A 27,510-nucleotide genomic window follows, 5' to 3' on the forward strand; every position below is an offset into this window, starting at 1 on the left:
CTGTGTTCAGCTTCCAGAAACTGATTTAATGCCACTAAAGATCTTCTGGAACAGGTAAAGAGCAATGAACAATGATACTTTAATTGCGCAAGAGTTTTCATCTCATGCGTGTGAAAGAAAATAAACTTATTAATTTTATCACTCATAGCTGCCATCTCTTAAAACATAAAATCCATGTCCTTCTTGGGCTGGAGAGGAGACAGAGGCATTTCCACACCGGATCCACCCGTTTAGCAAGCACTTCTCCATCTCCACACTAGATCTCTCCTCAAAAGACAGCGTCTGTAACACCCACTGTAGGTGGCTGTCTGGGAGCTACTAAGCTGGAAAAATCAAGTCCAACATTTGACACAGCCAACAAAATTCTAAGATGAAGAAATGGTGAGGTAGAGTTGAGAGAGTTCAATTGAATTTTCTGAGCATAGATCTTTTGGCACATTCTAAAATTATACAGGTTCCTTCTCAAATTCTCCTGTGACACCTTTACAAAGTGCTGGCAACTTCAGGAATCCTTAGCTCTACTCAGGAAACATCTACGTAAAGCTCACAGAATAAAGTCATTTGAAGAAATGAATTCCTGGCAGTTGAGCTTATTTACCCCAATATTGAAGCAAATAAAAACACTGCTATCCATTTGCTGAATTTATTTAAACAAATCAATTTAGAAACCTCATAGAATGAAACAAGACTTCTGACATGTAAACATACTGCCGTGTTCCTGAAACAGATGGTAACACCTGATAAAAGTTAATCATCGCTTGTGAGGAAAGCTGTCCATTAATAAGGCCAGTCTTCAGCAGTTACTAAAACCATTGTGTTTCCTTAGCTTTCCTAGTGTGACAACGCAATACTATCAAACCACAATCAGATCTAATAAAGACAAGATTGGATGGACAGATCAGTACCATTGGTTACAGCTGTTAAACAGTTTCATTCTTGGCGCCACGTAGAAACAAGCCAATCACATCAAATAAATCATGGCTTTTTTTTCTTTATCACAATTCACTAAGTGATGTTAATTATGGTCCTTGTCAAACACGTTTGGTAAAGGCTATTTACAGTGTACATGGCTGAGCATGCACTATTTATAGTTACAAAGATACCTGCCAGTTTATTACAATAGAATTACACAGTGCCTGAAAATGGTGAAACATCTCACACGTCATTTAATCAATAGTTTCAAGCAGAAAACGTTCCGTATTTGACCACGATTGCAATAATTACATGAAAATTCTTATAAAAACACGAATCCCCCTCAAGAAATTGATGCATATTCTACGCACTATAGGTTAAGGCAGTAAAAAAATGTATTCCTGATAACTGGAGGTCTTGACAATGTCAATTAAAGCTGTCTGACTCTAGTTTTTCATTCTCCATCATATACTCAAAGTTCTGTCTGTATAACTAATCTGTGAAAGATTTCATTTTTAAAGTCGAAGAAGTATCAGCAATGAAGAGAAGAGTTGACGTTGGAAAAAAACTGCTAGGGAAAGGGAAAAATGTTAAGTTGGACTTTGCCTGAAAGTTTTCAAATTCTAAACAAGAGCATTATTTTTGAGTCGGAACCTTAAAAGTATAAAACAAATACATATAGTTTACCTTTCTTAATTTAAAATATACTGAACTTTGAACAATTCAAGTAATGTAAGACTATCAAAAATAACTTCATAAGCCATACAAGCATCAACTGCATGTTCAATGTTTTAATTAAGAACTTTTTAAAAATTGTAAACTAAACCATGAGTTTAGTTAACAAATGATAAATGACCTTTTATTTGCACTTGTGATTCCTTTAATACAAATTGCTACCAACATATATGTAAAGATATGGCAGATTATGCATTTGATCAAAGCACTTTGATTTAAGCATAAAACAGATTCAAATGGTTTAAGTTCCGTGCATAAGATCGCAGACGCTGCCTACGCGTCCACAGGCAGCCCTCTCTAATCAGAATCCTTTATTCCTCAGCTGCAGATGAGACAGGGCACAAGCTGTTGTAAACAGGGCACTGCTGTAAAACCAGGATAATATTTTTAAATTAAGATCGTTCTTGTTCAACTGAGAAGACTTTCCCCAAGTGTCTTCCAGCACTGGAGTATATTCTGCTGACCTCTGAATTTCATAAATTAACTTTCCTTTGATTCCATTTTTACGGTGGTTGTGTTCACAGTTTTGTTTTAAAAATTGGTTTAAATTTATATAAAACTCTGTACATGTTCACAAATTATTGCATAAACAGCATAATCTTCCAGACAGTGTTTGCAAACACATGTCCAATTCAGGAAAAATATATTCACGTTTCCCGTCTGGCTTTTTTCTTCTTTTTTATTTGTTTGGGAGATTCCCAGCTAGTTTCAGACTTGGCTAAAGGGAAAAAAGAAAAAAAAATTTAGGAGTAAATACTGTTATATCTCAAAAATATAAAAGGAGCATCAATGAAAACATGCTTTGAAATCCACATAATGTTTCAACCTATATGTTTAAGTTTTCAAGTTCCAGTGACATGTTTTATAGGTTATTCTATGGCTGTCATCCTTTTTCCTTTGAATCCCAATGTAGTATTCTGTTGTTTCATCACATGGAAGGTATTTCACTGTTTTTGATCTAGAAAACCCATCATTTAATGTAGCTCAATCTAAGTAATGAAAGTGAAAATGGGCAAAATGGACACTGAAGGTACTGAAGGGAGAAAAGGAGGGAAAAAAGGCACAGAACAATTCACGGTCCCAAAAACATGTGCACAGAAAAAGGGAGGGACCAGATGAACAAGGGCAGGTATCAACTCCTCCACCGTCTATGTCCCTGGCCACCCCCTCTTGCTTGGAGTGACTTCAGTCCCTTGGCTCTCACAGCTGAGGTCCACAAGGTTCCAAGGAATGTAGACTTTGCCAAGGAAGGACGATCTTAGAAGATCAGAATATTTCAGATTTCTAAGATACTAACATAAAACAGTACAAGAACATACAAAAGAACAAAAAATGAGAATTACTTACTCTGTGAAGGAGGCACACTATTTTGCTTAGTATTTGACTTGGATTTATCTGTCTCTGGTAGCATCGGTGGCACTTGGGAAGAGCTCTTGTCAGAATCACTTTTTGATAAAATAACAGATGGCTCGGTAGAAATAGCAGGTGGAAGAGTCTTGATAGGCTATTTGGACAAAATTATCTTAAGTTTTTTTGTAAAAAGTATCAAATAAAATTAAATATCACAGTAATACCAAGAGGCTGCTTAGGAACAAGGAAATAGTCGGTTTCCAAATTACCAGCAGAAGCACTACAACTCGTGCCTGCCCTCTAGTGGCAAAATCAAATAACTCTTTACCTATCCGTCAATACAGGTTGAGATAAAAATGGATTAAGTATAAAAGTGCAAGATATTTTCTGAGTCTCAAATAGGAGGGAATAATTCCATTTTCATGAACCTTTACATTTTTCTTTTTCATTACAAATAGAACGATTTTACACGTTTTAGTGATTTGGTGTTCTGTCCACTTCTTACCAACTCTTAGTTGCTCACAACTTTTTCATGTGAAAGACAAAAAGAAAAAAGCTAATTTCTCAACTACCAGTAGGTGATATGCCCTTCTCTGCTTCTGGAGAGGTAAGGCTAAGTCAAACAGGGTGGCAATCACTTCTGTTTCCTACCCACAGAAAATGAGGGCCTCAGACAAAAGCAAACTACGGCTACTAGTCCTATCCATTAAAGGAAACAGAACTCAGGTCCAAATTTTCAGAGTTTTATCACAGTGAAATCATAATGCTGAAGGCCTAGACTCTTACACCTTGCCTCTCCTCTCCAGCCTGGAAGCGGAAAGGCCTCTAAGAGGCCTAACTGTTACTGCATGGTCAAGAGAGGTAAGGATGGAAACCCCAGTATTTGGAGTGCCCTGAGGCTGTGAGGAGATCAATTCATCCTTAGCCTTACTTATCATCACAATTGAATATGGAAACAAGGCTAAGTGATGTTTCTCTTGCCCCTGGCTCCTCCAGGCTCTGTGCACGTAAGAAAGCTCAATGGAAAAGGAAACAAGAGGAGGAAGCTGCGTGCGTGGCAGGTAATTACCAGGATTCCTTCCTTCTATTTCAGGTATCCGAAGCTGCATTTGTCTTGCTTGGTTCAGCTTTCTTAGTGTTCTCTATATTCATTTAATACCCAAAAGTTTTAGTATTTATTTCTAGTATTCTCCCCTGTATTCTCTCACTTAATCTATGCTAAATTACAGAAGGTCTCAAATAGTCTTTACAAAATGGCTTCTGAAAATGACTTACTAATAAGTAAAATATCAAAATGTCAAATGACTGTTTGCCATCCTGCTATTAAACCTATGCATGTACTGAGATCACATCGTTACATCTCAAAGGGAATTCTGTCTTAGGGAATTAAAAACATCTAATCCAAATAGGAAGTACGGTTAAGATTTTATTTTAGCACAAGACTATTACCAATTACTTCTTTTAGCTGTATCTCAGGTTCGTTCGTTTGTTCTTTTTTTTTTTTAAAGATTTTATTTTTAAGTAATCTCTACACCCACCGTGGGGCTTGAACTCACAACCCTGAGATCAAGAGTCTTTTGCTTGGGGCGCCTGGGTGGCGCGGCGGTTAAGCGTCTGCCTTCAGCTTAGGGCGTGATCCCGGCGTTATGGGATCGAGCCCCACATCAGGCTCCTCCGCTATGAGCCTGCTTCTTCCTCTCCCACTCCCCCTGCTTGTGTTCCCTCTCTCGCTGGCTGTCTCTATCTCTGTTGAATAAATAAATAAAATCTTTAAAAAAAAAAAAAAAAGAGTCATATGCTTTACCTACCGAGCCAGCCAGGCACCCCTGTAACTCAGGTTCCTGTCTGAAGCTGTTTCTTTAAATATGTACGCTCCACAAAGGCAGAGTTTTTTGATTTGCTTTGTTCTCGGCTATATCCTTAAAACCTCAAATAGTGTGTGGCAAGTAGTGGGTTCTCAATAAATTTTTTTGAATGAACATATAAATGAACCATGCAACGCTAGTAGGATTTCAGATTTCTATAGAATTTACCGTTTTATAAATTAGATTTTAAAAAACTATGTGTCACTGGCCTAGGCCTTTTGTGAAATGGTCCTTTCTGACACGTCAAAATTTTCTACCAATGGCACGTATTTCAAGAACCTCTGACCAAATTTTAAACAAATGTTACATTTTGAGAGGCTGGACCACAGTCATATTCTATGGTATGTGCATTCTTTTAGGAAAATGCAGCCAGTTACATTTTCTTTAAGCCACCTAGCCCGTGCATGTTTAGATATTAAATAGGAGAAAATATAGTCTAGTGGTTCTGGTTTCACCACTGAGAATTACACAGCCTGGGACAAGTTATTGAAGTTCTCCAACCTCATTTATATAATAGATCTTACCCTTCTTACGGGGTTGTTATTGATGAGAGAACAGAGGGCAAGCGGAGGACGGGGCAGAGGCTGACACCCTGCAACCCCCCCCCCCCCCCCGCACTGGGATGTACGTGACATTCCCCAGGCACTCCTGGCTGCCCAAAAGCTAAGGAAAACAAAAACAAATGGTTAACTAACAGAGATCACAATTCTGCAAGACCCGAGTCTCCCTCAGTTTACACATGTCCTAGTGACTTACAAGGAAGAAGCTTTCTTATCAACAGCCTAACTTCCAGAGACCCATAATTCAGTTTCCTGGAGCCCTAACATTACCACCCCCTCCATAAAACTGAGGGAGGCAGAGGCAGAAGGAAATGTAAATAAAATGGAATTTCTTTTAAACCTGCAGCCCATTGATAAGGACATGTGATAGGAGGAAAGTAACATTCTCCCAGGATCTCCCAACTATCTTACTATTAACACCTTCTAGAGGGGTCAACAGCCTTAACTTGACAACGGCAACGTCTCCAGTATCCCAACCCCATGGTATATAATCACCCACCCCTCACAAGCCTGGTGCAGCAGCTCTTTCTGCCCACGGGTCCTGTCCCCGTGCTTTAATAAACCACCAATTTTGCACCAAAGACACTCAAGAATTCTTTCTTGGTCGTTGGCTCCAGACTCCACCCCACTGAACCTCACCTGTATCCCACAACCTCATCATCATGAGGGCTAAATGAGTGCATTTAAAATGCTCAGCACTTTAAATTAGTGATTAGCAATGCTTAGCACTTAGTGCTTTGATAATTCTCAAGTCATCAAAATTTTATTCCTTAAATATCAAAAACTGACCTGGCTATTTTTGATGAGTGCTTCAGCTGGATCACTAGTGCTTATGGTCTTCAAAGAAAAAGCTTTTTCCTGTTTTGGACGGACTTTAGAGGTATTCACTGGAAGCTCTTCTCTAATCTCTTTTTCTAATTCTTCTGTGTCCTACAGACAAAAGTATCCTATTAGATGATATAAATCACTTTTTTACTAATTAAAAATCTATTTGGTTTGTAGTATTAATGTTCAACAGATATTCCAAGAAAATAATTTCACTTCAGTAACTGTCCAAACAGCCTAACGGAACATATAAAAACAGTCATTCAAAGATTTAAAATAACAGGTACATCTCGAACAGCAGTCATCATCCCTGCTCTCCCCAGGGACTTCAATCAATTGGGAATTAAAAACCAATACACCCCCATCCCCAAATGCAAACCACTCAATTTACTAAACCAACCCAAACAAAATAAACTAGAATTTTTTCTTTTAAACAAAGTACACAGTAAATTAGGTGATACTCGAACTGAGACTTTAGAAATAACATTTCACTTAATGACTTCTTCAAGGAACAAAATATTTGTACAAAAGTACATTCCGTAGATAAATGAGGCTGACAGCAGAAAGTACATTTCAGTTTTGGTCTGCTGTAGCCTCGCTGTGTAGTGTCAAGGACAAATCATTTCATTTCCTTGAACTTTAGTTTCTTCCCTCAAGTATAAAATAAAATGTGCCTAGATAATTTCTAAAGTCCTATCCAAGCTTTAACATTTCCATTCTTAGGCCTTCAGACTTTATTTTTTTTAAAAGATTTTATTTATTTATTTAACAGAGAGAGAGAGAGAGAGAGAGAGAGTGTGTGAGCGCACAGGCAGGGGGAGCAGCAGAGGGCGAGGGAGAAGCAGGCTCCCAGCTGAGCGGAGATCATGACCTGAGCCCAGGGCAGCCGCTTAACGACTGAGCCACCCAGGCGCCCTAAGTCCTTCAGACTTTAAAAACAGGTTTCAACAAAGCAATTCTAAAGCACATTACATGCTTATATATGTGAAATAAATATGAACTAGAATATATTAAATAGGACCATCATTGCTAATTGTACTGTTTAGCCAACACGTATACATAAACAACTGTCTAGGATGATGTTGAAAGTTTTCTGCCAATACTGGTATTTTATAAAACTTGTTAAGGATGGTAGTGGGTTTAGACAGTAATACAAATTTTGTTGTGAATTTAAGTTGAATGAGTAGCTTTGGAAGTATATTTAAAGATTTGTGATCTGTACCAAATTAACGTGAAGACATCAGTTAGTTTTATCCTAAGCTGTACTCGCACAGTAAAGACGCCCACCAACCACATACCCACAACTAAAAAGAACAAATACCCAAATGTATTATGGATAGGATACTATGTTTTATAAACCTGACACAGAATTTCATGGATGTCTCATTTAATTCTCAAAGCAATCTGTGCAGTTAAGTCACTTGTGCAAAGAAAAACAAGCAAAAACAAGTAGTAAACAGCTAAACTGAAATTTGAATACAGATCTGACTCCAAAGACTGTATACTTACTGTTATTTATTTATTTAAAAAATTTACTGATTTTAGAGAGGGGGGTGCAGAGGGACAGAGAGTCCCAAGCAGACTCAGCGATGAGCACAGAGCCCTATGAGGGGCTTGATCTCACAGCCTGAGATCACAAAAGGAGCCAAAACCAAGAGTCAGATGCTTAACCAACTGTGCCACCCAGCCGCCCCATACTGTTATTTTTAAAAACACATCAAACATTTTTAAAGGAGTATCAGAATACCAAAAGAACTTTCACAAGTTAATGACCTTTGCCAGTAAACTGAAATTTACAGATTACACCTATCCCACAACATTTCTTTTAAAAGGAATCCACCTAATCCACAACCAGAAAAGTAGTCTTAGTAAAGGCTGTTAAGTCCAGGAAGTCTGGCTAAACAGAGTTCAGACAGTATTACCAACAAAAGACAGCTGTCCATAACAGTTCTCATCAGCTAGCTCAGCTAACAAGAGAAGCCCCTCTATTACCTGGTTTTAGATTTTTATATCCATTGATCTCAGTTACATTAACCTTAACACCCAACTCTTACAGTGAGAAGAGACTAGTATTGAAAATGGATTCGTCATTTATGATGGGTCGTGCTTCCCTCAACAAAAAACGAACGCAGCACATATTTCCTTAAAAAGCCATATGCGGCAACTTCTCCCAAAGAGAACAATAAATAGGAAATTACTACGTAGGTTATCCTCTAGAAACTCTGGCTATCTCCTACATTGAGAGGAATAAAAACAACTAGCCACATGGTTGTAGGTAAGGAATAAGATTTTCGTAATTTATAATGTAATGGTGATAATGCTTTCAAAGAGAAACCCGTGCATACTTCTAGTAATCTAGTATGTTTGCAATTAAAATAGCTTTTCATCTATATTGTAATCTAAAATTTTCCCAATAGGAGAGACCAATGAAAAAAGAAGGAAAATGGAGAGTGACGTAAGTAGAAAGTTTCTGCCAGAAGCCAGATAAACAGATGAAGATACTAAGAAGGCACTAAGTGAGACAGAGAGCAAACTCAAGAGTGAGTGACGCTCTACTTATGACCCACATGGTTGTTCTGAGCTAAAATTCTAACTTGCTAAATTCCAGTTATTCAAAAGGCATTTCTGCATGTGTGAAATACTGTACCTCCTTTTCTATTTCACCTTAATATAAACCAAAATGCATCTCATTTAATTTATTACTTCTGGGTTTACACCTTTGGTATGATTTTTTTAGAGCAATACAGTTATTATTACAAGTAGGATATACAAAAGATGTTTAAAACATTCTGTGACTTTTCGAATGCTTTGCAAATAAACCTATCTACTGTTGTGTCTTTTATTTCTACACATTCTTAGTATCTGCGTGTCATCTTCTCACATTTGAGCAGCGGGTGCTTAACGAACGACGCCTATTGTTTTGATACTCCACCTGTGCAGGAGAGTTATCTTCACCTTGCTTCTTCTTTTTCTTTTTTTTCTTTTTAGATTTCCCAGTTGGAAGAGCTCCCTCTCCCTTTTCTTTATCATCATCTGAAACCTAATGTTAAAAGCAAAAGTATTAAAGTGAACGAATTGGTTAAGTTTTCATTATTCAAAAATTATGGAATAATTTCATTCATTAGGCTCAGTCTTTATCTCCTAAACACTACTAAGTAAGAATTAGTAATGAGTAATAAAACGGGTCTAAAATTACATATTTAAAAGAACCAAAGTACATGGAACTTCATTCTCCTGTCTATGATAGACTACTTTTTTTTTTTTTTTACATCTTTCATGCACAATAGAGAGCTGTGAGAACCCTGATTTTTAAAAACCCATTGGATAGGTAACTGTTTTATTTCAGAGTTTTAGTGCAGAACCATTTGCAATAAAACTGAGTTTTACCCTGTTAAGACAATGACAGGAGTGGGAGAAAATATTTGCAAACCATATATCCAACAAAGGACTTATATCTAAGACTACCTATATAAAGAACACTCAAAAATTTAATAGTAAACAAACAATCCAATTAGAAACTGTGTAAAAGATATGAACAGACATTTCACGGAAGAGGACAGACAGATGGCAAAGCAGCACATGGAAAGATGTTTGACATCGTCAGTCATTAGAGAAATGCGAAGGAAAATCATCATGAGCTCACTAAACACCTATCGAAGGCTAAAATAAACAACAGGGACAAGCAAGTGCTAGCAAGGATTTAGAGAAACACGATCACTCATTCACCATGAGCGGGAATGTGAAGTGATACAGCCACTCTGGAAAAGAGTTTGGCAGTTTCTTAATATACTAAATATGCAACTATTATACAACCCAGAGATTGTACTCGTAGGCATTTATCCCCCAAAATGAACATTTATGTTCACACACAAACCTGTACACAAATGTATACAGCAGCTTTACTCACAATAGCCCCAAGCTAAAAACAATCCTGATGTCCTTTAACAGAACGGTTACACAGCCGGAGGCATATCCACACCATGACTACGCAGAAGTAAAAGGAACCAACTAATGCCGCACACAACAGTCTAGATGAGTGTCTAGAGAATTATGCGGCGTGAAAAAGTAACAGTATGAAAAGGTTACATGCTATATTGTTCTATTCATAGAACATTCCTGAAATGATAAAATTATAGAGATGGAAACAGATCACTGGTTGTCAGGCGTTATGGGGGGGGGGGCGGTGACAGGAGGGAAGAAAGGGTGGCTATAAATAAGGGCAACATGAGGGGCTCTTGCAGGATGGGAATGTTTTCTGTATCTTGACTGCATTAACGTCAATACCCTAGTAGTGACACTGCACTAAAGTTTTTCAAGATGTTACCACCGGGGGACACTCAGTAAAGAGTACAGGGAAAATTTCTCTGTATCATTTCTCACAAGTGCCTGTTACTCTAGAGTTACCTCAAAATAAAAGGCTTAATTTAAAAAATTGAATTTGAGTCGGAATGTCATTGAAAAGAACATTCTGCATGACAAAAACAGTGAATGAGAACTGTTAAATTAGTCTTCATGATATCCCTTCACACATACCATATAGTTGACTTTTCTATGAAAAAGTGCTTTTTGTTTCTTCTGCACAGATGACAGCCAAGATTCCTAGCCTATCCTTATCGGAGGAGAGGATGGGGTAACTACTATTTCTCTGCTCAGCAGCGTAGTCAGGATGATTTGGAGGTCTCATGAACCACCAAACAGTTCACAGAAATCGCTAGCAGATGGAAAAACAAAGTCCTACACAAACTTAGCTAAGAGACGTTCAGTACAAGTTGGTTGCCAGTTGTGGAGAAACTTCCACAGAAATTTTCACCATAAGCTCATAGTGACTAAAATACCACGTGAAAAAATGCATCCTATAAGGAATATTCAGGTCACAAGGACTCTAGTCAGTCTGCTTCTCAGCCAATTATCATTCAACCATAAGAGAAATGCAGTTCCTCATGGCAAAACACTATTTTTGTTCATGGAGAAAAAGGCTGAAATCAACTCCATACCATCTTTTAACTCACACAAAAGAACTGACATTTGGACACATTTATTTTAGATTATTAAAAGACATTACTGATAAACTTAAAATTCCTTTACACCCCTTCCCAATCCCACTTCCACACCACCTCCCCTAGAGGTAAACCATTACCATGAACTTCTTTTGTGTCCATCCAATCAAGTTTCTTTTTATAAATTTTGGTGTGTTCACACATACAAAATTTATATAAATGGTATCATACTGTTATCTTTTTGTAGCCCTGCCCTTTACCATTCAACATGTTTTTGAGATTCTATTCATGTTGATATTAATGTAACTTATTTCATTGATTTTTAACATCTAATATGTGATTGTACAAAGCCATCCCATAATTTATTTCTCCATTCCTCAACTGATGGGCATTTAGATGGTGCCCCATTTTTGTTAAGAAAAATGAAAGACAATCTCTGAATATACTCAGAAAAGGAACTGCTCTGATATGTGACAGTCTTTACTCCATTCAGTGATTCTACCGTGTAATTCTGATGATCGGGCACAGGCAAGTTTCAGTTAGAGAAACAGAGTTTTGGTTGCACATTCATTAAACGTCCAACAAATATCAGAATGATTACTGTGTGTTAAGGTACTGTACCAGGAAGCTATTCTTTCCTAACACACTTAATTTTTTAGAGGAATTTTAGGTTCACAGCAAAACTGAGCAGAAGGCAGAGATTTCCATATTCCCCCTGCCCCACACATGCACAGCCTCTCCCACTATCACTATCCCTCCCCACAGTGGTATATTTGTTAGAACTGATGAGCCTATACTGACACAAGATTATCACTCAAAGGTCCTAGAGTTTACCTCAGGGCTTATTCTTGGTGTTGTACATTCTACAGCTTTGGAAAAAATGTATAATGACATGCATTCACCGTTATCGTGTCTATACAGAGTAGTTTTACTGCTCTAAAAACCCTCCATGCTCTGCCCATTCATCCCTCTCTCTCCCTAACCCCCTCAACCTTCATTATTACCTATCAACTGTCCCCCTCTTCATTTATTTACACCCTTAATAATAAATCCCCTTACTACCTCTTCCTTTCTCTGAGGGTCTCTCAAGATCAGAGGTACTACCATCCTATTATATTAAAGGCCAACCCATAGTCCACTCATGCCTAAGGTTCCCCCACTTCTACTGCCCAGTTCTTACTCTACTAGCCAAATCTCTCAATTATGTTTATTTTTTAAAGATTTTATTTATTTGACAGAGATAGAGACAGCCAGCGAGAGAGGGAACACAAGCAGGGGGAGTGGGAGAGGAAGAAGCAGGGTCCCAGTGGAGGAGCCTGATGTGGGGCTCGATCCCAGAACGCTGGGATCACGCCCTGAACCAAAGGCAGACACTTAACGACTGTGCCACCCAGGCGCCCCTCAATTATGTTTAGCTCTTACTTTATGCTAGATCCTTTTCCTTTGTGTCTACAGATACGTTAAAACAGGGGCTGACAAACTACAAATCTGGCCCGATGCCAGTTTAGTTCATTTCCATATTGTCGACGGCTGCTTTTGCACTACTATATGGAGCTTTAATAAAAAGTTTACCGACCCTGCACTAAAATCTCTCCTATCACCAAAACACAAACAACCCCCCCAAAACCCTTCCTGATAGTACAGTGTGCTGTCATCCACTACCTCTCCTCCATTTCTATCCAAACTTACTTTAGAAAAATCTTTTAATTGTCATCACTCTTCTAACCATTTACTCAACTTACTGCAATATGGTTATTAGTCCAAGATTTCTAATGAAACTGCTCTTAATTACCAGACAGCAAATATCTCAGCCTCCGTGACCCAGAACTCTCTTCCCTCAGTCTCTTTCATAGGCTTTTTTCTCCTTAGAAGTTGGGAGTTTCCCAGATTCCTATGTTCATTCCACTGCTCTTTTCAAGTCTACAGATCTTTCCTAGATATTTCACCTATTCTCAAAGTGTTTAACAACCATATACTAACAACCTCCAAACAGATCTTTTCCCGAAGCTTTAACCTGGCACAAAACCAACTTCTCTGAGGCATTCCAACAAAACGCTCTGCATTTAACCTACCCCAATGGAACCAACCACCCTTCCCTCAATTAACAAGCCTTTGCTCCTCTATTTTCTCTGTTGGGAGCACGACTTCCACCCTCCCAGTTACACAAGCTACAATCCTGGAAGTCATTCTGATGACTCTTCCTCCATTCAATTCTAATCATACGTTCTATGGATTTTATTTCAATGTATTTTTCAAGTCTGTTCTGTATTCCATGTACCACTATTTTTATTTTATTTTATTTATTTGAGAGAGAGAGACAGCAAGAGAGAGCACGAGTGGGGAAGAGAGGGAGAAGCAGGCTCCCCGCAGAGCAGGGAGCCCCAGAGGGGGCTCGATCCAAGGACCCCGGGATCGTGACCCAAGCTGCAGGCAGACGCTTAACCGACTGAGCCACCCAGGCGCCGCCCGTGTACCACTCCTACCACTACTGTCCTGGACTACTCCACAACCTCTAAAATGCTCTTCCTGCCTCTTATCACATACACCTCCACTCCTTTTTCTACACGGGCTGCCAGTGTAACCCATGTAGAAAAACACACTTCAGCTTAAAATCCTTCCATTACTTACAGGATAAAATCCATAGTTTTAAATATGACATTCAAGAACTTCTAGCATCTGGTCCCTGCCTTCCTCTCTAGTTTAATTTCTGACCACTCTTTGTTTCACATTCTGCTTTTACCTCTAGGATGCTTTTGCTAAGACTCCCAAGTGCTTCCCTAATACACAACACATACTGTAACGTGACTTTATCTGTGGATGTGCTGGTCTCCTTCCTCTCCTCCCTAACCAGACTGTAGGCTCGTTGAAGGCAATAACTGTCTCATTTATCTTTTCTCCACTAACCAATACCTGACTCATGGCAGCTGTTCAATTAATATTTGCTCAACACTAACGACCCTATTATTTGCAGAGCCTCTTTGACTTTTCACCCTTATCCCCACAGCCAACCAATCGCAGTGTGATCAGCAGCTTTCTCTCTCTGGTAAACACCACTTCCATTTATTTTTCAAAGCTACCAATTTAGTTCATTATCTCCTATCCGATTCATGTAATTGCCTCTTTAACACTTACCCCAAAATAGTACAAAATAGCTTCCCAAGCTTGTCTTTCCGCTGTATCCAGCCTAATTTTCCTAACCCTGTGGATGATTAGGTTATCCCCAGTTTAAAAGCTGTCGACGGGTTATCACTTCCAGAATTTCACAAAAACATGGCAAGGTATGTATCATTCCTTTCATTTATCTACTGAATGCCAAGCATGTTGCTAGAGCAAAAAAATAAAAAACTTCACTGTCCCTTTCTTGAAGGAACATAGCCTAGAAGGAACATACCTTTCATCAACAGATCCCACACATGTATACTATTTACCGCTCCACTAAATTATTACCTGCCTTGATGGTTTTTTCATGGTGTTTTCAGTCTTGTCTGTTGCTATGAAGCCTTCCTAAATCTTTCATTGGCAACCAATCTATTCTCCTCTAAACGCACTAAGAGTTGATGTATTATAATATCAACTATTATTAATTCTGGTAAGAGGAAAGGAACTGTGTTTTCTTATCAATGCTTTCCACATATCAGAATCCTCAATAATTTGTGGAAAGAAAAAACAGTGATACAGAGAAGGCATGCAGGCATAAGGATTGAAGCAAATATAATCAGAATGGCTCAGAAGCAATTCTACCACTGGGTGTATTTATAATACAGAATGTAACCCCTAATAATTGTAATATAGTTGGGTGCACAGAGAAATAAGACATACCCGCCAATGCCTTTACTCACTTTTTGATCATCAGGAATTGGTTCCTGGGACTTTAGAAGTGAAGCTCTTTCTTCATCTACCCAATTTCCCCACTCTTCTGCTGGTGCATTCCAATCAGAGCTGGGATCAGCAGAAGACAGACCATCTAAAATTTAACAGTGTGAATTAGGTATCTATCATTTCTGCCAAAAACTAAAATGCAAAAACTAAAATTCCTTATGTTGTACTAAACTGTAACTTTAAACTATTGTTCTTCCTTCTTTCTCCCAAGCACATTTTAAGAGCTAGAAGAAAACCCAGTAAAATGATGGTAAAAACCTTTGCCCCACTTGTGCTAGGCACATCATATGGTTAATTAAATAGAATGTCTAAGAAACTCTTGGAAACTTAAGAATTACCCATTTAATCCCACTCTCCCTAATTCCTTTGTGATCAACCTCCTGACTTTGCTCTCTTCGTACTGTTTATGTCTAACTTGGTCTGGGTCTGGTCCATTTTTTTTTCCCCTTGGTCATTCCATTTTTGTATTTGATTTATTTTCTACAGTACAGAATTAGTCAATCTTTAACAGCAGTGCCAAAATCATGCTCTGCACCCGTCCTTTTACACTACACCCCTTCCCCTCCTCAGGAGCTTTTCAAGATTAGGTTCTTCAAATTCTTCAAGTCATGACAGAAATATTTAATGTCTTCTTTCCTCCTATTTTTTTTTTGAAATAATTACTTTATGACTTTTAATGGCTGTAACCTCCTCTTGAATACTTAACCTGTACCTTCTTACATTTTCCAGATTACTCAATGCTACTTTTATAATTCCAAAATATTCAAGTCACTTTCAGGGTTTCTATCATCTATTCTCAAGAATAAATTTTTATTCCAGACTTCTGGATTCCTTTCTTTCCCTCTAGAAGGCACTGAATTTTACCTCCTTTGGGAAGCTATCACTTGCTTATTCTAAAAAGAGAAAAACAATCTTTGGCTTAACCTGGTTAAGTAGCTCTCAAAGTCAATTCTTCTCTCCTCTCCCTGGATTTCAGAAATGCTTCCACATCTACTTCTGCAATGACTACTTACAGCCAGGTTTCATTTCCAGTGGTTTAAGATGATAGGGGTTAAGCTCTATTTCTAAATGGTGAACAAGTCATTCTTGCACTGCTTTACTGAAAAACCCAATCTTTTCCCATTAATGTCAAATGCTACTTTTATTAACTACTGAGTTCTTTCACAAACACCTCAGTCTGTTTCTGGAATTTCTATCCTATTTCACTGATATATTCCTGGGATGGTGCCATATAGAACTCTGTAATACATTTTAGTAACTCGAATGACAAATCTGCCTGATTCTTATTTTCCTTGCTGTTCTTATTTTTTCATGTGAACTCTATTATTTTTGTTTAAAGGGGAGGTACTATGATACCTCATGAAGGCTTTAAAACCTATGTTTTGGAAGAATATAATAATCTGGGAGAATGCTCACAGGAAAAAAAAATAGACAAAATCGTCTTTAAAACATGATCTCAAATTTATATGAGGAAGAGATTTAAGAAAATAATACAGTAACAACAGATATATCTTAATAGTGGAATTCCAGGAATTTCACCTTATTAAGCACTTACTGTATACTAGAACTTGAGCTGGGTAGGTAGGTACTAGACATAAAAAAAATGAGTACAATATACTCCCCCCCCCACCCATGGAGCTCCTGGTCTTATCTATTCAGAGATGAAGATAGAGAAGTACAAGAGACATTTAAGTACAGAGTGAGACTTTCTGTCACAGGGGTATGGGAAGGGAGAAGAGGAACTAAAACAGTAGAGGATGGAATGAGACTGAAAACATAAGAATTGATAGTCTAGTGAAGGAAAAACATGGAACAAGTGATAAGAACTGTGAAGCATGTTACAATAAAGGAAGTCCCTTCCTAAATTTACTACCACGCGCAGGAATCCAGAGGTAGTATTACACAGAATTAACACAGGGGTTAAGAGCATGGACCTTAGAGTCAAACAGATCTACATCTGAATATTGATCTACCACTTAATAACTGTGACATGGGTCAAATTTCATAATCTTAGTGGGTTACACATGAATTCTACAGGATGGCCGAGAAGATTAGATACATCTAAAGCAGTGCACAGCAATACAGTACATGCGCAGTGAATGGCAGGTGTCTGTTCATGGAGCACTGAGGCATTAACAATAGAAAGCCAGTTTCTAAGCTATCAGGCACACACAGCTAAGAATTTATTTCTTACAACCCCAAATCTCTCACTAAGATACATCTGGTGTGTCGTAATGTAGAAATCAGTTTGATAAGTATAAAGGCACCTAGCAGACATCTGGAGCCAACTGTCCATCTTACATTAAGCATTCATTAAGAACACTGTTAGGAGATCTGAATGTCACAGGTTTTGCTTAAACTTCACAAATAAGAAATGCAGATTTGGAAAACTGCTCTCCATAAGCCAGGTCTCTAAAGCTTCTGGCCAAAAAAGACACTCTATTTTCTTTCATAAGAAAAAAAAAGTTTAGACAAGTGGGTGGGCAATATATCAACATATAAACTATTTTCTTAATAAATACGGTGGTATGGGGGGATAACAGGTAAAAATCTAGTAAAGTATTTAGTAATAATACTTTTTTAAAGGCTTAGATAACCAGAAACGTTAGGGAATGACTGCAGCCTACGGTTTAACTTCTGTAAGAACATTATCAGAAGCACAAATCTCTATTGGCTTTATAAAGGTTTACGGTTTACTGATTCCAAGTTTGTTTGTTTTTGTACTAACTGGGATCAAATAAACTACTTTATAAAACAACAGCTCACCTAAACATAAAAGTTGTCACCAGAAGACTTCTCAACACATAATTCTTAAGATTCATGGGCCTAACATGCTAATAAACTCCCTTCCTTTAAGGAAACTATGCAGTGTAGTTTCATTCACTGGATAGTTTTCTCCATTTATAAACAGAGTAACTTCCCATTTTTCAAAATTCTCCCATCAGTTTACCAATATCTTTTCAAAGAGCTGTGTCTTTTTGAAATGGTCAGGAATTTATTTAATTTGCTTGAATAATGTTTTAAGCATCTCATAGCTAATCTCTTATTTTCTCTCAGTAAAAAAATGGCTGTCAGCTGCTTTTGGTCAGAACTTACCTTAGTATTAACTTTAATACAACAAAACCATTATGTTAGAAAGACTCTCCAGTGTTCAAACAGACCATGCTAATGAACTCCACTGAGCAGACAGATGCTGCCCCTAGAAGAGTATCAACAGCACCACAGCACTTACGGAATATTCAGGCAGTGTTCTAAGTGCTGTATCTGTACCCTAATTCTCTCAACAACTGTGGGAGAAGAACTATTCCTTTTACAGATGATGAAACTGAAGCATACAATGACCGTGCACCTGTCTAAGGGTAAAAGCTAAGTTTCAAACCCAAGTAGTCTGTCCTCAAAGCTCATGCTCTCAACCCCTTAACTATGCTACAGCAAATTCACTCACTCTGGTGTGCCAACCCCCCCCCCAAAGTTCTATTCAAAATCGGACTTTTTACAGGGGTTATGACGATGATGTTTCTTTACAGATCAAGAAAACTGGTAAGATTAACATCTGTCTTTAAAAAACGTTATCTTCTGTGCTTTAGCATCTGAAATTTATATTCAAGTGTTTGGGTAAATCCAATGCCTTTTTGTCAGACAATATCGTCTATGCCTCAAACCAGAGAGTCAATATATTAATCATATCACACTATTAAATGTAAAGCTAGTGTATGTGTAATACATACACATACTCTGTGGATTAGTAATCTCAAATACTAAACCATGCATTTTGTAAATTTAGAAGGAATAATTAAGTTCACCGAATACCAAAATTAGGCACATTAAAGATGATAACACAAAAAATAAAATTCACAGAGAAAAATGAGGTTAAAGAGAAACTTTAGACTTAAAAGACTGTCAACAGCTTAACCAATGAAAGATGGTGTGAAAGATGGTGTTTCTGATATTTTAAACTTTATAGTAGAGTTCGGTGGATACATGCTTTTTCTTCAGTCTTTCATTTGAGGTGCCAATCATGTTTTCCATGTTACAAGAATTCAAAAATGGATAAAAGTGGAGTTATTCTGTGCAGGCAGTGAAGCCTAGAGCCCTGATGGCTTGGCTGTCCTCCACTTCAGCCCACAGCTCCCTCACTCCTATTTTCTAGCATTCCTATAACCAACTCTTCAATTCTGTTCTGCACAGAGCTGATCACTCTTCCCAAAGTACAGAGGCTTTATTTTCCAAAATCGTTATCTTCACATCCTATAATACCTTGGATTTATATGGTACTTTATAATTTACAAAAAGCTTTCGTGTTCATTCATTACTACATTAAAACCTCACAACAATCTACAGAAGTAGATGGGACAGGTTATTTGCTTCATCTTACAGCTCAATTGATCTAGATTCCAAGATAAGTGCTGATGTCCAAGCCGTATGAGGTACTACGTTTTAAAGTGAGGACTAGAAGTAGGAAATACCCTCTCAAGTACCACGCCAACCCCACCTCCCTAATCTTTAGCCAGCAATTCAAGGCTTTTCACGGCCTAATCTACGTCTCCACCTCACTTCCTTTCATCTGTAAGAACTGTGCTCTGGTGGATCTACAGAGACTAAGTAGTCCACAGACTAATTTTTGTACTGTGTTACGAGTTTACCTTCGTGATTACGATCCTCACTAACGCTGGACTGCGGGGTGGTTACGAGCATGAACTCTGGAGCCAGACTACCCAAGTTGGATACCACTTCCTGCACTTAACTAGCTGTGTGACTTGGGTTAGATAACTTTTCTTTACCTCAGTTTCTTCATCTGGAAAGTGTGGGGAAAAAAACACCTACCTTGTAGAATTGTTATAAGCATTAAAATAAGCTAATAAAATGCACAAGACTTAGACCAGTGCCTGGCACAGTCAGCTGTGTGCTTTTCTTATCATTACTACTGAACACCTGTGTATCAGGCACTGCACGAGGTACGGAGGATCCAAGAGTAACGGAGAGTTCCTATTTAAGAGGGTTCCATTTCACTTCTACCTGAGGAAACACAAGATATTCCTCAAGATTTTTTTTTTTTTTTCTGCACTGGCCAAATGGTGGAGAAGTCCACAAGGTAACATATAAATGCTAAATAAATAGAAAAGGATGGCTGTAAAAATTTGTGAGAAAGGAGTACATTCTGAGGTTTGAGGTTGCAGGGAAAAAAAGTGAAGATCGTGTAAGTTCTCCAAACATAAAAACCATATTCTTTTTCCCTTCCTCTTCTTTTTAAAAAAAAATAACTCTTGTCTTTAACCTTCCTAAGCTTCTACTGGAAATCAGGCTAAGAAAATGATTTTATAATACAAAACTTGCATACCTCACAAACTGAAAGCCATTCCTATGTATTATATTCACTCTATTATACTAAAACCAAGAAGAGAAACAGAACATTCATTTAAAACAAATTTTTAAAATAAAAACTACAGAGCAACTATATGAAAACATGTTTAAATATAGCCTCAATCACAAAAAGTATAAATTTAGTTTAAATTCTACAGTTATTCAATCATTAGTTTACAAGTAGTACATATTTGGTATTAAATTATGTTACTATGGCCTAAAAGGTGAAAATTAGGATTAAAATTAAAACATAAAGCATGAGTTTAGGGTGCTAGAAAGAAAATTCTGAAAAAACAAAAACAAAAACATAATTTTTAAAAGGACATACTTAACCCAGACCATTCATCATCGATATAGGGTTGATTACGGCTAACATCCCACTGATAATCAGAAGTGGTAGAATGAGAAACTGGCTCAGCGGTAGACCCTTAAATGAAACGAATGCAATAAAATTAAAAATGGAATTTTCTAATGATGCTTCATAACAATAGTTCTATACTTTGCACACGGAGTCTAAATTATTTTTTATTTCCCCTAAAAGGAAAAATTCAGACATTAGAAAAAGAGTTAAGATAAGGAAAAGTAGAGTTGAGGGTAATTTCAGATTAAGCATGATAATCACTTGATTGAATTCACTGATTGGAACTATATGTTGTCCCTAGTACCAATCCATTAGATTTTGTCTTTTATAATACATATTTCAAACTGATTATTTATAAATTTCAAGGTGAAAAAAGTTGTTTTATTTTTGTTCTTAATGAAAAATAATAAAGCACAAAAGAAATCCTGAATGTTTCAGGATATGCCTATAGCCTGAGAACCTTGAAACAGAGAGCTAGAAAATATCTGGGTTTGCTGGAACCTTCTGCCTAAGAAAAAGTTAAAGAAACAGATGATTATCTAGAGAGGTGAGACAAAGGGAAGCTGGTGGTTTAGAGGTCAAGTTAAGTTCAGGTGCACTTAAGAGAAGAGACTAGTATCTTCTAAGTTCCTTCTGTCTTGACTTTTGGGGAGGAGGTAGGTGAGAATGGGCTCACATAGTCTTTAGAATCTGATGAAAGCTGTGATGGACTACTGTCCAGAACTTACACAAAATTCTGCAGATAATTTTGGGGGCACAGAAATTCATGTGTGCCAGGTCTAAAACCCTTGTTCCATAGCTATAAACTCATTTTAGAACGCAAACATAAAGCAGGGTTTCTCCATCAAGGATACATATACCTCAGACCTTCTGAATCAGAATTTCCACATGTACTGGCATCCTTGGGAGACTCTGACACCCACTTTGGATTCAAAGCCACTGATACAAAGAAATGGTTAAGAAAACCTGCTACCATAAAAGACTTACATACAACCATGTCCTCTTATAAGAGTCCCTCCTAACTTACACGTTTTTCACCTGGTTATTTATAGGTGATCTTACCAGCCTTCCACTAATATAATGGCTCGACACACTTACATAGTTATGTATTTTTTAAATATAAATTTAACATGTAGAATAACCCTATAAATCCATATTAATTAGCATATTAGCTGCTTATAAGCACCACAGTAACACTATTGCTTTCTTTAGCAGCCCATGCTGCTTTCTCTTTCTCTGAATATCTGAAGAGAATAGCATCTGTGCTGTACCAAGTCACCAAATGAAAGAGGCAATTAATTTCTATCTCTGGAACTGAAATGCAGTCTATGAGAGCAGGGGTTGGCAAACTACGACCCACAGGCCAAAAGCAAACACTCCCTTTCTGTGTGACCCATGAGCCAAGATCAGCTTTTATATTTACAAATGACTGGGGAAAAAAAATCAAAAGAATAGTATTCAAAACCAGACACAGCCATCTGTTTATGTATCCTCTCTGGCTGCCTTCCTGCTACAATAAAAGAATTAAGTAGTTTCACAGAGACAGTATAGCCCACAAAGCCTAAAATATTTATTATTGTGCCCTTTACAGAAAAAGTCTGCTGACCCCTAGTTCTAGTGACTTCGGACACTGTGGAGCGACATAATTAGTACACTGGGTCCATAAATTCCAGAGCGAACAAAATGTTACAGACTAAACACCTCCCATTTACGTAGTATTTGTTACCTACATGTGACTTCTACGTGATTAATAAAAGGCACGTCCATTTAAGTAATGCTGAATCGATAATAGTTTATTAGTAATACTGTATTTTCTAAATCAACAGATACTCTAAGTAGAGTTATCATATGAGGGTCTACATAACCTAAGCGGCATAGATATAAACTCATGATGAATAAGGGCAAATAGAAATAAAATAGCAAACAAGTAGAAGTATGGTAGAAATATGCTAGTAACAGAAAAGCATCATGACCCTGAAGGGAAGGCCTTCTATTTGTATTTGTCTGCGTGCCAAGGAACTTTCAGTTATGCTAGGCCACAGAATCTTCCTCTCTTCACTACAGAAAGGAACCAAGCCACTTGCAGATAAGAATTCAGGTCTTCTTTTCTCCCCTTTTATTAAGGCCCCTGCTACTTTATATTATATATCTATTACTTAAGTTGATAGCAGTACTTGACTCTATTTTTCAAATAGCATGAGCTAAAAAGAATTTAAACAGAAATTCTTTTGTTAACTAAATGAAAGACTGTTTTCACATACCAGAAACAGCAGAGTTAAGTGTGAGAGATGCAAAAGAAGAATTCTGTTCAGAGGTATTCATTCCCCTATCCACACTAGACCAAGCAGCTGTTAAAATAAAGAACGTCACTTGGAACCTTCAATTTGCAAAAGAAAAGTTGAAAGATACGTACAGATTTAAACTATGATAATAATACTTAAAGGTAACTTTAGAAATTAGGAAAATACAGCAATAGCTACTATTTATTAAATGTCTATTATAGGCCAAGCTCTTCATACCAAACACCTCTAATCCTTAGGATAACCCTGCTAGGCACAATTTCAGAGTAGTTAAGCGACTTTCTGACAGCCAGAAAACAGCTGAGCCATGACTGGAACTTAAGCTGATTTCCAAAGCCTATGCCCTTTCTTCACTTTAGCAAGCTACCTTATAATTTACCATAATTATGCTACTACTTGGGGCCAGGCACCGAACTTGGTACTTGACATTCATTACAGCCAATCCTCACAACTACTGAAATAGGAGGTTCATACAGGTTAAAAAACTAAGCCTGATTTCCATAAAAGTTATTATGTGGGAAAACAGGAATTCATTCCAAATAGGTCCATTTCAACTAGTCCACACTCATTCCACTATTCTGTACTATTTCCTCAACATTTTCAAGATATTTCTTATATAAATGAATACTTTAAGGAACATATACATCCACGAGACCAGTCACACCAGTCTCTTCTTAGTGATTCACTACAAACCCAATTTAATATAGTTCCCTTTCGATTTCAACAAAGGTCCTAATACGCCTAGGCAGGAACTCTAACCTGCTGCTTAATTTTATCTGTACAACCATTAAGCAAGTACCATCTAATTTATGTCCTAATTATAAAAATGCTACATAGCTTTTGTAAGTAAATTGCAAATATCTGAAAAGGCCATAGTTTTTAACATTACTCGATAAAATTTGATGATCTTTTGTTAAGTATGAAAGGATGCTTTAATGCATAGACATTACTACTTTCTTCAGTATGGAAAATGAGGCTGGGAATTTAGGGACTGTCTTCTTCCAAGCAAATCTGGCATTTCTACACAATTTCTGGACATTGTAGGGAAGGACAAGCTTAAAAATAATTATTAGCAAATGATCTAGAGTTTGCTTGCTGGAGACAATAGTCAACATGAGTCTTTTCAGGCTTAAAAGTGATGGGAAAAGTAATACTGGAAGATTTTTCTACTTAACCACTAAAAACTCTGTAGTGTCTATTGCTCTCCCAAATAAAAAAAAAATAGAACAAAAATATCTGCAACAAGCACAACAGAAAAAAGTGTATGTTTAATGTACAAGGAATTACAACTTGATTAAAAAAAACAACAAACAACAAGAGGCCATTAGACAAATGGGCAAAGAACATGAATAGACAATTCATAAAATAGAAATGATCAAGAAAGCTGTGAAAAATATTCAACCTCATTAGCGAATTTAAAAAGTTAACCAGAACAATTTATGTATTTTTTTGTTTATCAAATTAGAAAAGATTTTTTAAATAAGAATACCCAATCTTGGTCAGCACATGATAAATGCCACTCATACCGATGCTGACAGTATAAATTAGAACTACTCTCTTAGAAAATACTTTGACATGTCATACAGCACTGTACGTTTATACTCCCTTTTTAACCCAATAACATCACTCCCAAGAATCTATCCTAAAGAAATAACCCAAAAACAAATATACTCAATGCAATGTTATTTACAATGGTTAAAAAAACAGAAAAAATTCTCTTGATAATACGGGAATAGTTGAATAATTTATATGCTATGCTTATACAATGTATCAAATAAAAATACTTACAAAAACGAAAATGTTTATGTTACAATATTAAATGTGTGTGTGTGGGGACATAATAATGCATATCCAATTTAGATTATGTAAAAAAACAACAAAAAAAACCAAACCAACCACCCAAACCAAAACCAAAACCAACAAAACAAACAAACAAAAAACACCCCAAAAAACTACACAGGAAAAAAAGACCATTAAAGAAATATAAAAAACAGTGGTTGTCATTGGGTGGTGTGATAACAGTGGGTTTTTCCTTCTCTTTTAGTAGTTTTCCATATTAAACGTAGACTTCTTTTCTATCACACACACACACACACACACACACACACACACACACACACTGGAATTAAGTTCCTTTTTATTTGATGGCGTTCAACAAGAATAAGCTTCTCAACTACTGTCTGTATCTTTAAAACCGAGGGGGAAAATTAATTATAAACAGGCATTTTGCATACTGCAAAACAGTATAAAAGTGGATGCTGTAAACTGCTTTTATTCTTATTTAAACTCAACAGAACTGCTGAAATTAATCAAAAAGTCTGTTCACACATTACACTGATAACATCACTGAAAATACACAATTATACCCATTTAGCTACACTGATAATCAGATGTGATCAAAGTCTGTGAGAGCACTAAGTAAAGAGTGAGTAATACACGCTATTATTGACTTTTTAGTTCCCGCTTGGCTCTATGTGAAGGATTTGAGAGGAGTTAGTTATCACTATTACTTCTGTATAGCTTTACTCATGTTTCTACTCATGGATTTTTTTCAATCCCAGAAAATTCAAAATGTATCGGAAATAAGCAATTGTAAATGAACTTAAAATTTTCTAACGCTTCTTACCAATGCCAGAAAATATTGACCGGTCGCTCCAACTCCTCCCCCAGTCTTTTCCATTTGCATCAGCATCTCCAGTGTCTTGACCCCAGGCAGACGGCTCACATTTCCTCTTGCCTGCAGAAGCAGGTGAGACAGAGTTCCACTTCTCCTCACCTGCACTGATCTGTGAGGAGAGTTTTATAGCCTTTTCACTCCAGCCTCCTCCATTTACAGTGAGGTTTTCATTCAATCCTGAAGAAACTTAAAGAAAAGAAAAGAAGATTAAAAACTGATACATGACTCCTTATTAAAACTGGGATATTTTCATATTTCTTTAATTGCTTGATTTATATTTATCACTCATTTTTCCCCCTTACTGTCCTCTAAACAGCTTGAGCTTTAAAAATAAAAATGAAGACTCTTAAAAGTGGCATGACCACCATGGATGACTTTTAATTTAAAAACTAAGGGTAGGCTTCAACTTTATATATTAATGGTATTTTCAACAGCAGAATGACTTACTCAAAGAAAGTACAAAAGAGCAAACAGGAAAACAACACATATTCTGCTATCCTCAGAATACTCACCCACTAAAAATATGAACACTTCTTATTTACATATTCTTTTCTTAAATATTTATACATACACACACACGCGCAAACACACACACACACACACACACACACACACACGCACACAATATAATGCAGTGATTCTGAAACCTGGCTGCACATTAAAATCAACTGAAAAATTTCTTAAAAGTAGACACTGGAGCCTCAGCCCAGACTAGTTAAAATCAGAATCTCTAGGGGTGCCTGGCTGGCTCAAGTCGGTAGAGCATGTAACTCTTAATCTTGGGGTTGTGAGTTTGAGACACATGTTGGGAATAGAGATTATTTAAGAAAATAAAAATAAAATAAAATAAAATAAAATAAAATAAAATAAAATCAGAATATTTGTATGTATGTACATATGTGTGTGTGTTGTTTTTCTAAGCTTCCTAGATGACTGTAATGTGTAGCCAGGATTGAGAACCATGGGAATGACGGAAGCTGACAGGGTTAAAACAAACCTGAAACAAGAAGGTGCTTTTTCATTTTGGAGTTTATATTTTACTACAACGCTTTAAGTTTTCAGGTAAGGTATACCACTCTACTTAATTCAATCTTTATCATAAATGAGCAAATAAAATGTATTTTCTAACTGTGAAGCACGGTGTAACTTCAGACTGTAGTCCATTTATTGTAAAATATTTGATATTGTTAAGGAAGCAATTTAAACGATTATAGGTATTAAGGTTTTTTCCTTAATAAACAGGGGTAAAGTCTTTTATGCCATATATGCCTATATTAAAACCAAGTCCTCCCCCACCCCAAATCTTTCTTTTCTCTATTGGCTTACACAATGCAAGCAAGAATAAAAATCGCATATAACCTATTACTAAAAAAATGTTTTTACATATGGGGAGAGGGAGAAACAACTAGAACATACCAAAGACTGTTAGAAGTGGGAATGATTTTTCTTTTTATCCATTTTCCAAAATCTCTGGATTGTGATTATGTTATTTAGTAATTAAAAATCATTTCTAAGCCTTTTTTTCCTTCTGTATCATTCATGTGAGGAAAGAGACATGTATATAAGTTTCTATTTTGATGGGCCTTCAATTTAAGTTACATGTAATTTCTCTCACCCTGAAGTGTAGAATCTCCTTTTCCAGACTTAAAGTTGCTAACTTGAACATTTAGATGAGAATCACCTGGTTG

At 36.9% G+C, this 27,510-nt stretch overlaps 1 protein-coding gene across 3 annotated transcripts in view; it reads right to left on the bottom strand.

Annotated features, from left to right (window-relative positions):
• Positions 1–629: 629 nt before the first annotated feature.
• MTDH (metadherin) overlaps positions 630–27,510 on the bottom strand; it is a 55,842-nt gene continuing 28,961 nt past the window's right edge. The window contains exons 5-13 of one of the 3 annotated variants that reach the window (XM_045805894.2): positions 27,438–27,503; positions 25,772–26,008; positions 23,107–23,193; positions 20,813–20,911; positions 15,084–15,208; positions 9,180–9,287; positions 6,212–6,352; positions 2,995–3,151; positions 630–2,365 (exon numbers count right to left, since the gene is read on the bottom strand). In XM_045805894.2, the coding sequence (XP_045661850.2) occupies positions 2,295–2,365; positions 2,995–3,151; positions 6,212–6,352; positions 9,180–9,287; positions 15,084–15,208; positions 20,813–20,911; positions 23,107–23,193; positions 25,772–26,008; positions 27,438–27,503 (1,091 nt within the window). In that variant the 3' untranslated portion in view covers positions 630–2,294. The remainder of the gene's footprint in view (positions 2,366–2,994; positions 3,152–6,211; positions 6,353–9,179; positions 9,288–15,083; positions 15,209–20,812; positions 20,912–23,106; positions 23,194–25,771; positions 26,009–27,437; positions 27,504–27,510) is intronic. The other 2 variants (XM_045805895.2, XM_045805896.2) reach the window with 2 other exon arrangements.

This window comes from Ursus americanus, chromosome 9 (assembly GCF_024610735.1).
Source record: "Ursus americanus isolate L20-20 chromosome 9, mUrsAme1.1.p, whole genome shotgun sequence".
Taxonomy (NCBI): domain Eukaryota; kingdom Metazoa; phylum Chordata; class Mammalia; order Carnivora; family Ursidae; genus Ursus; species Ursus americanus.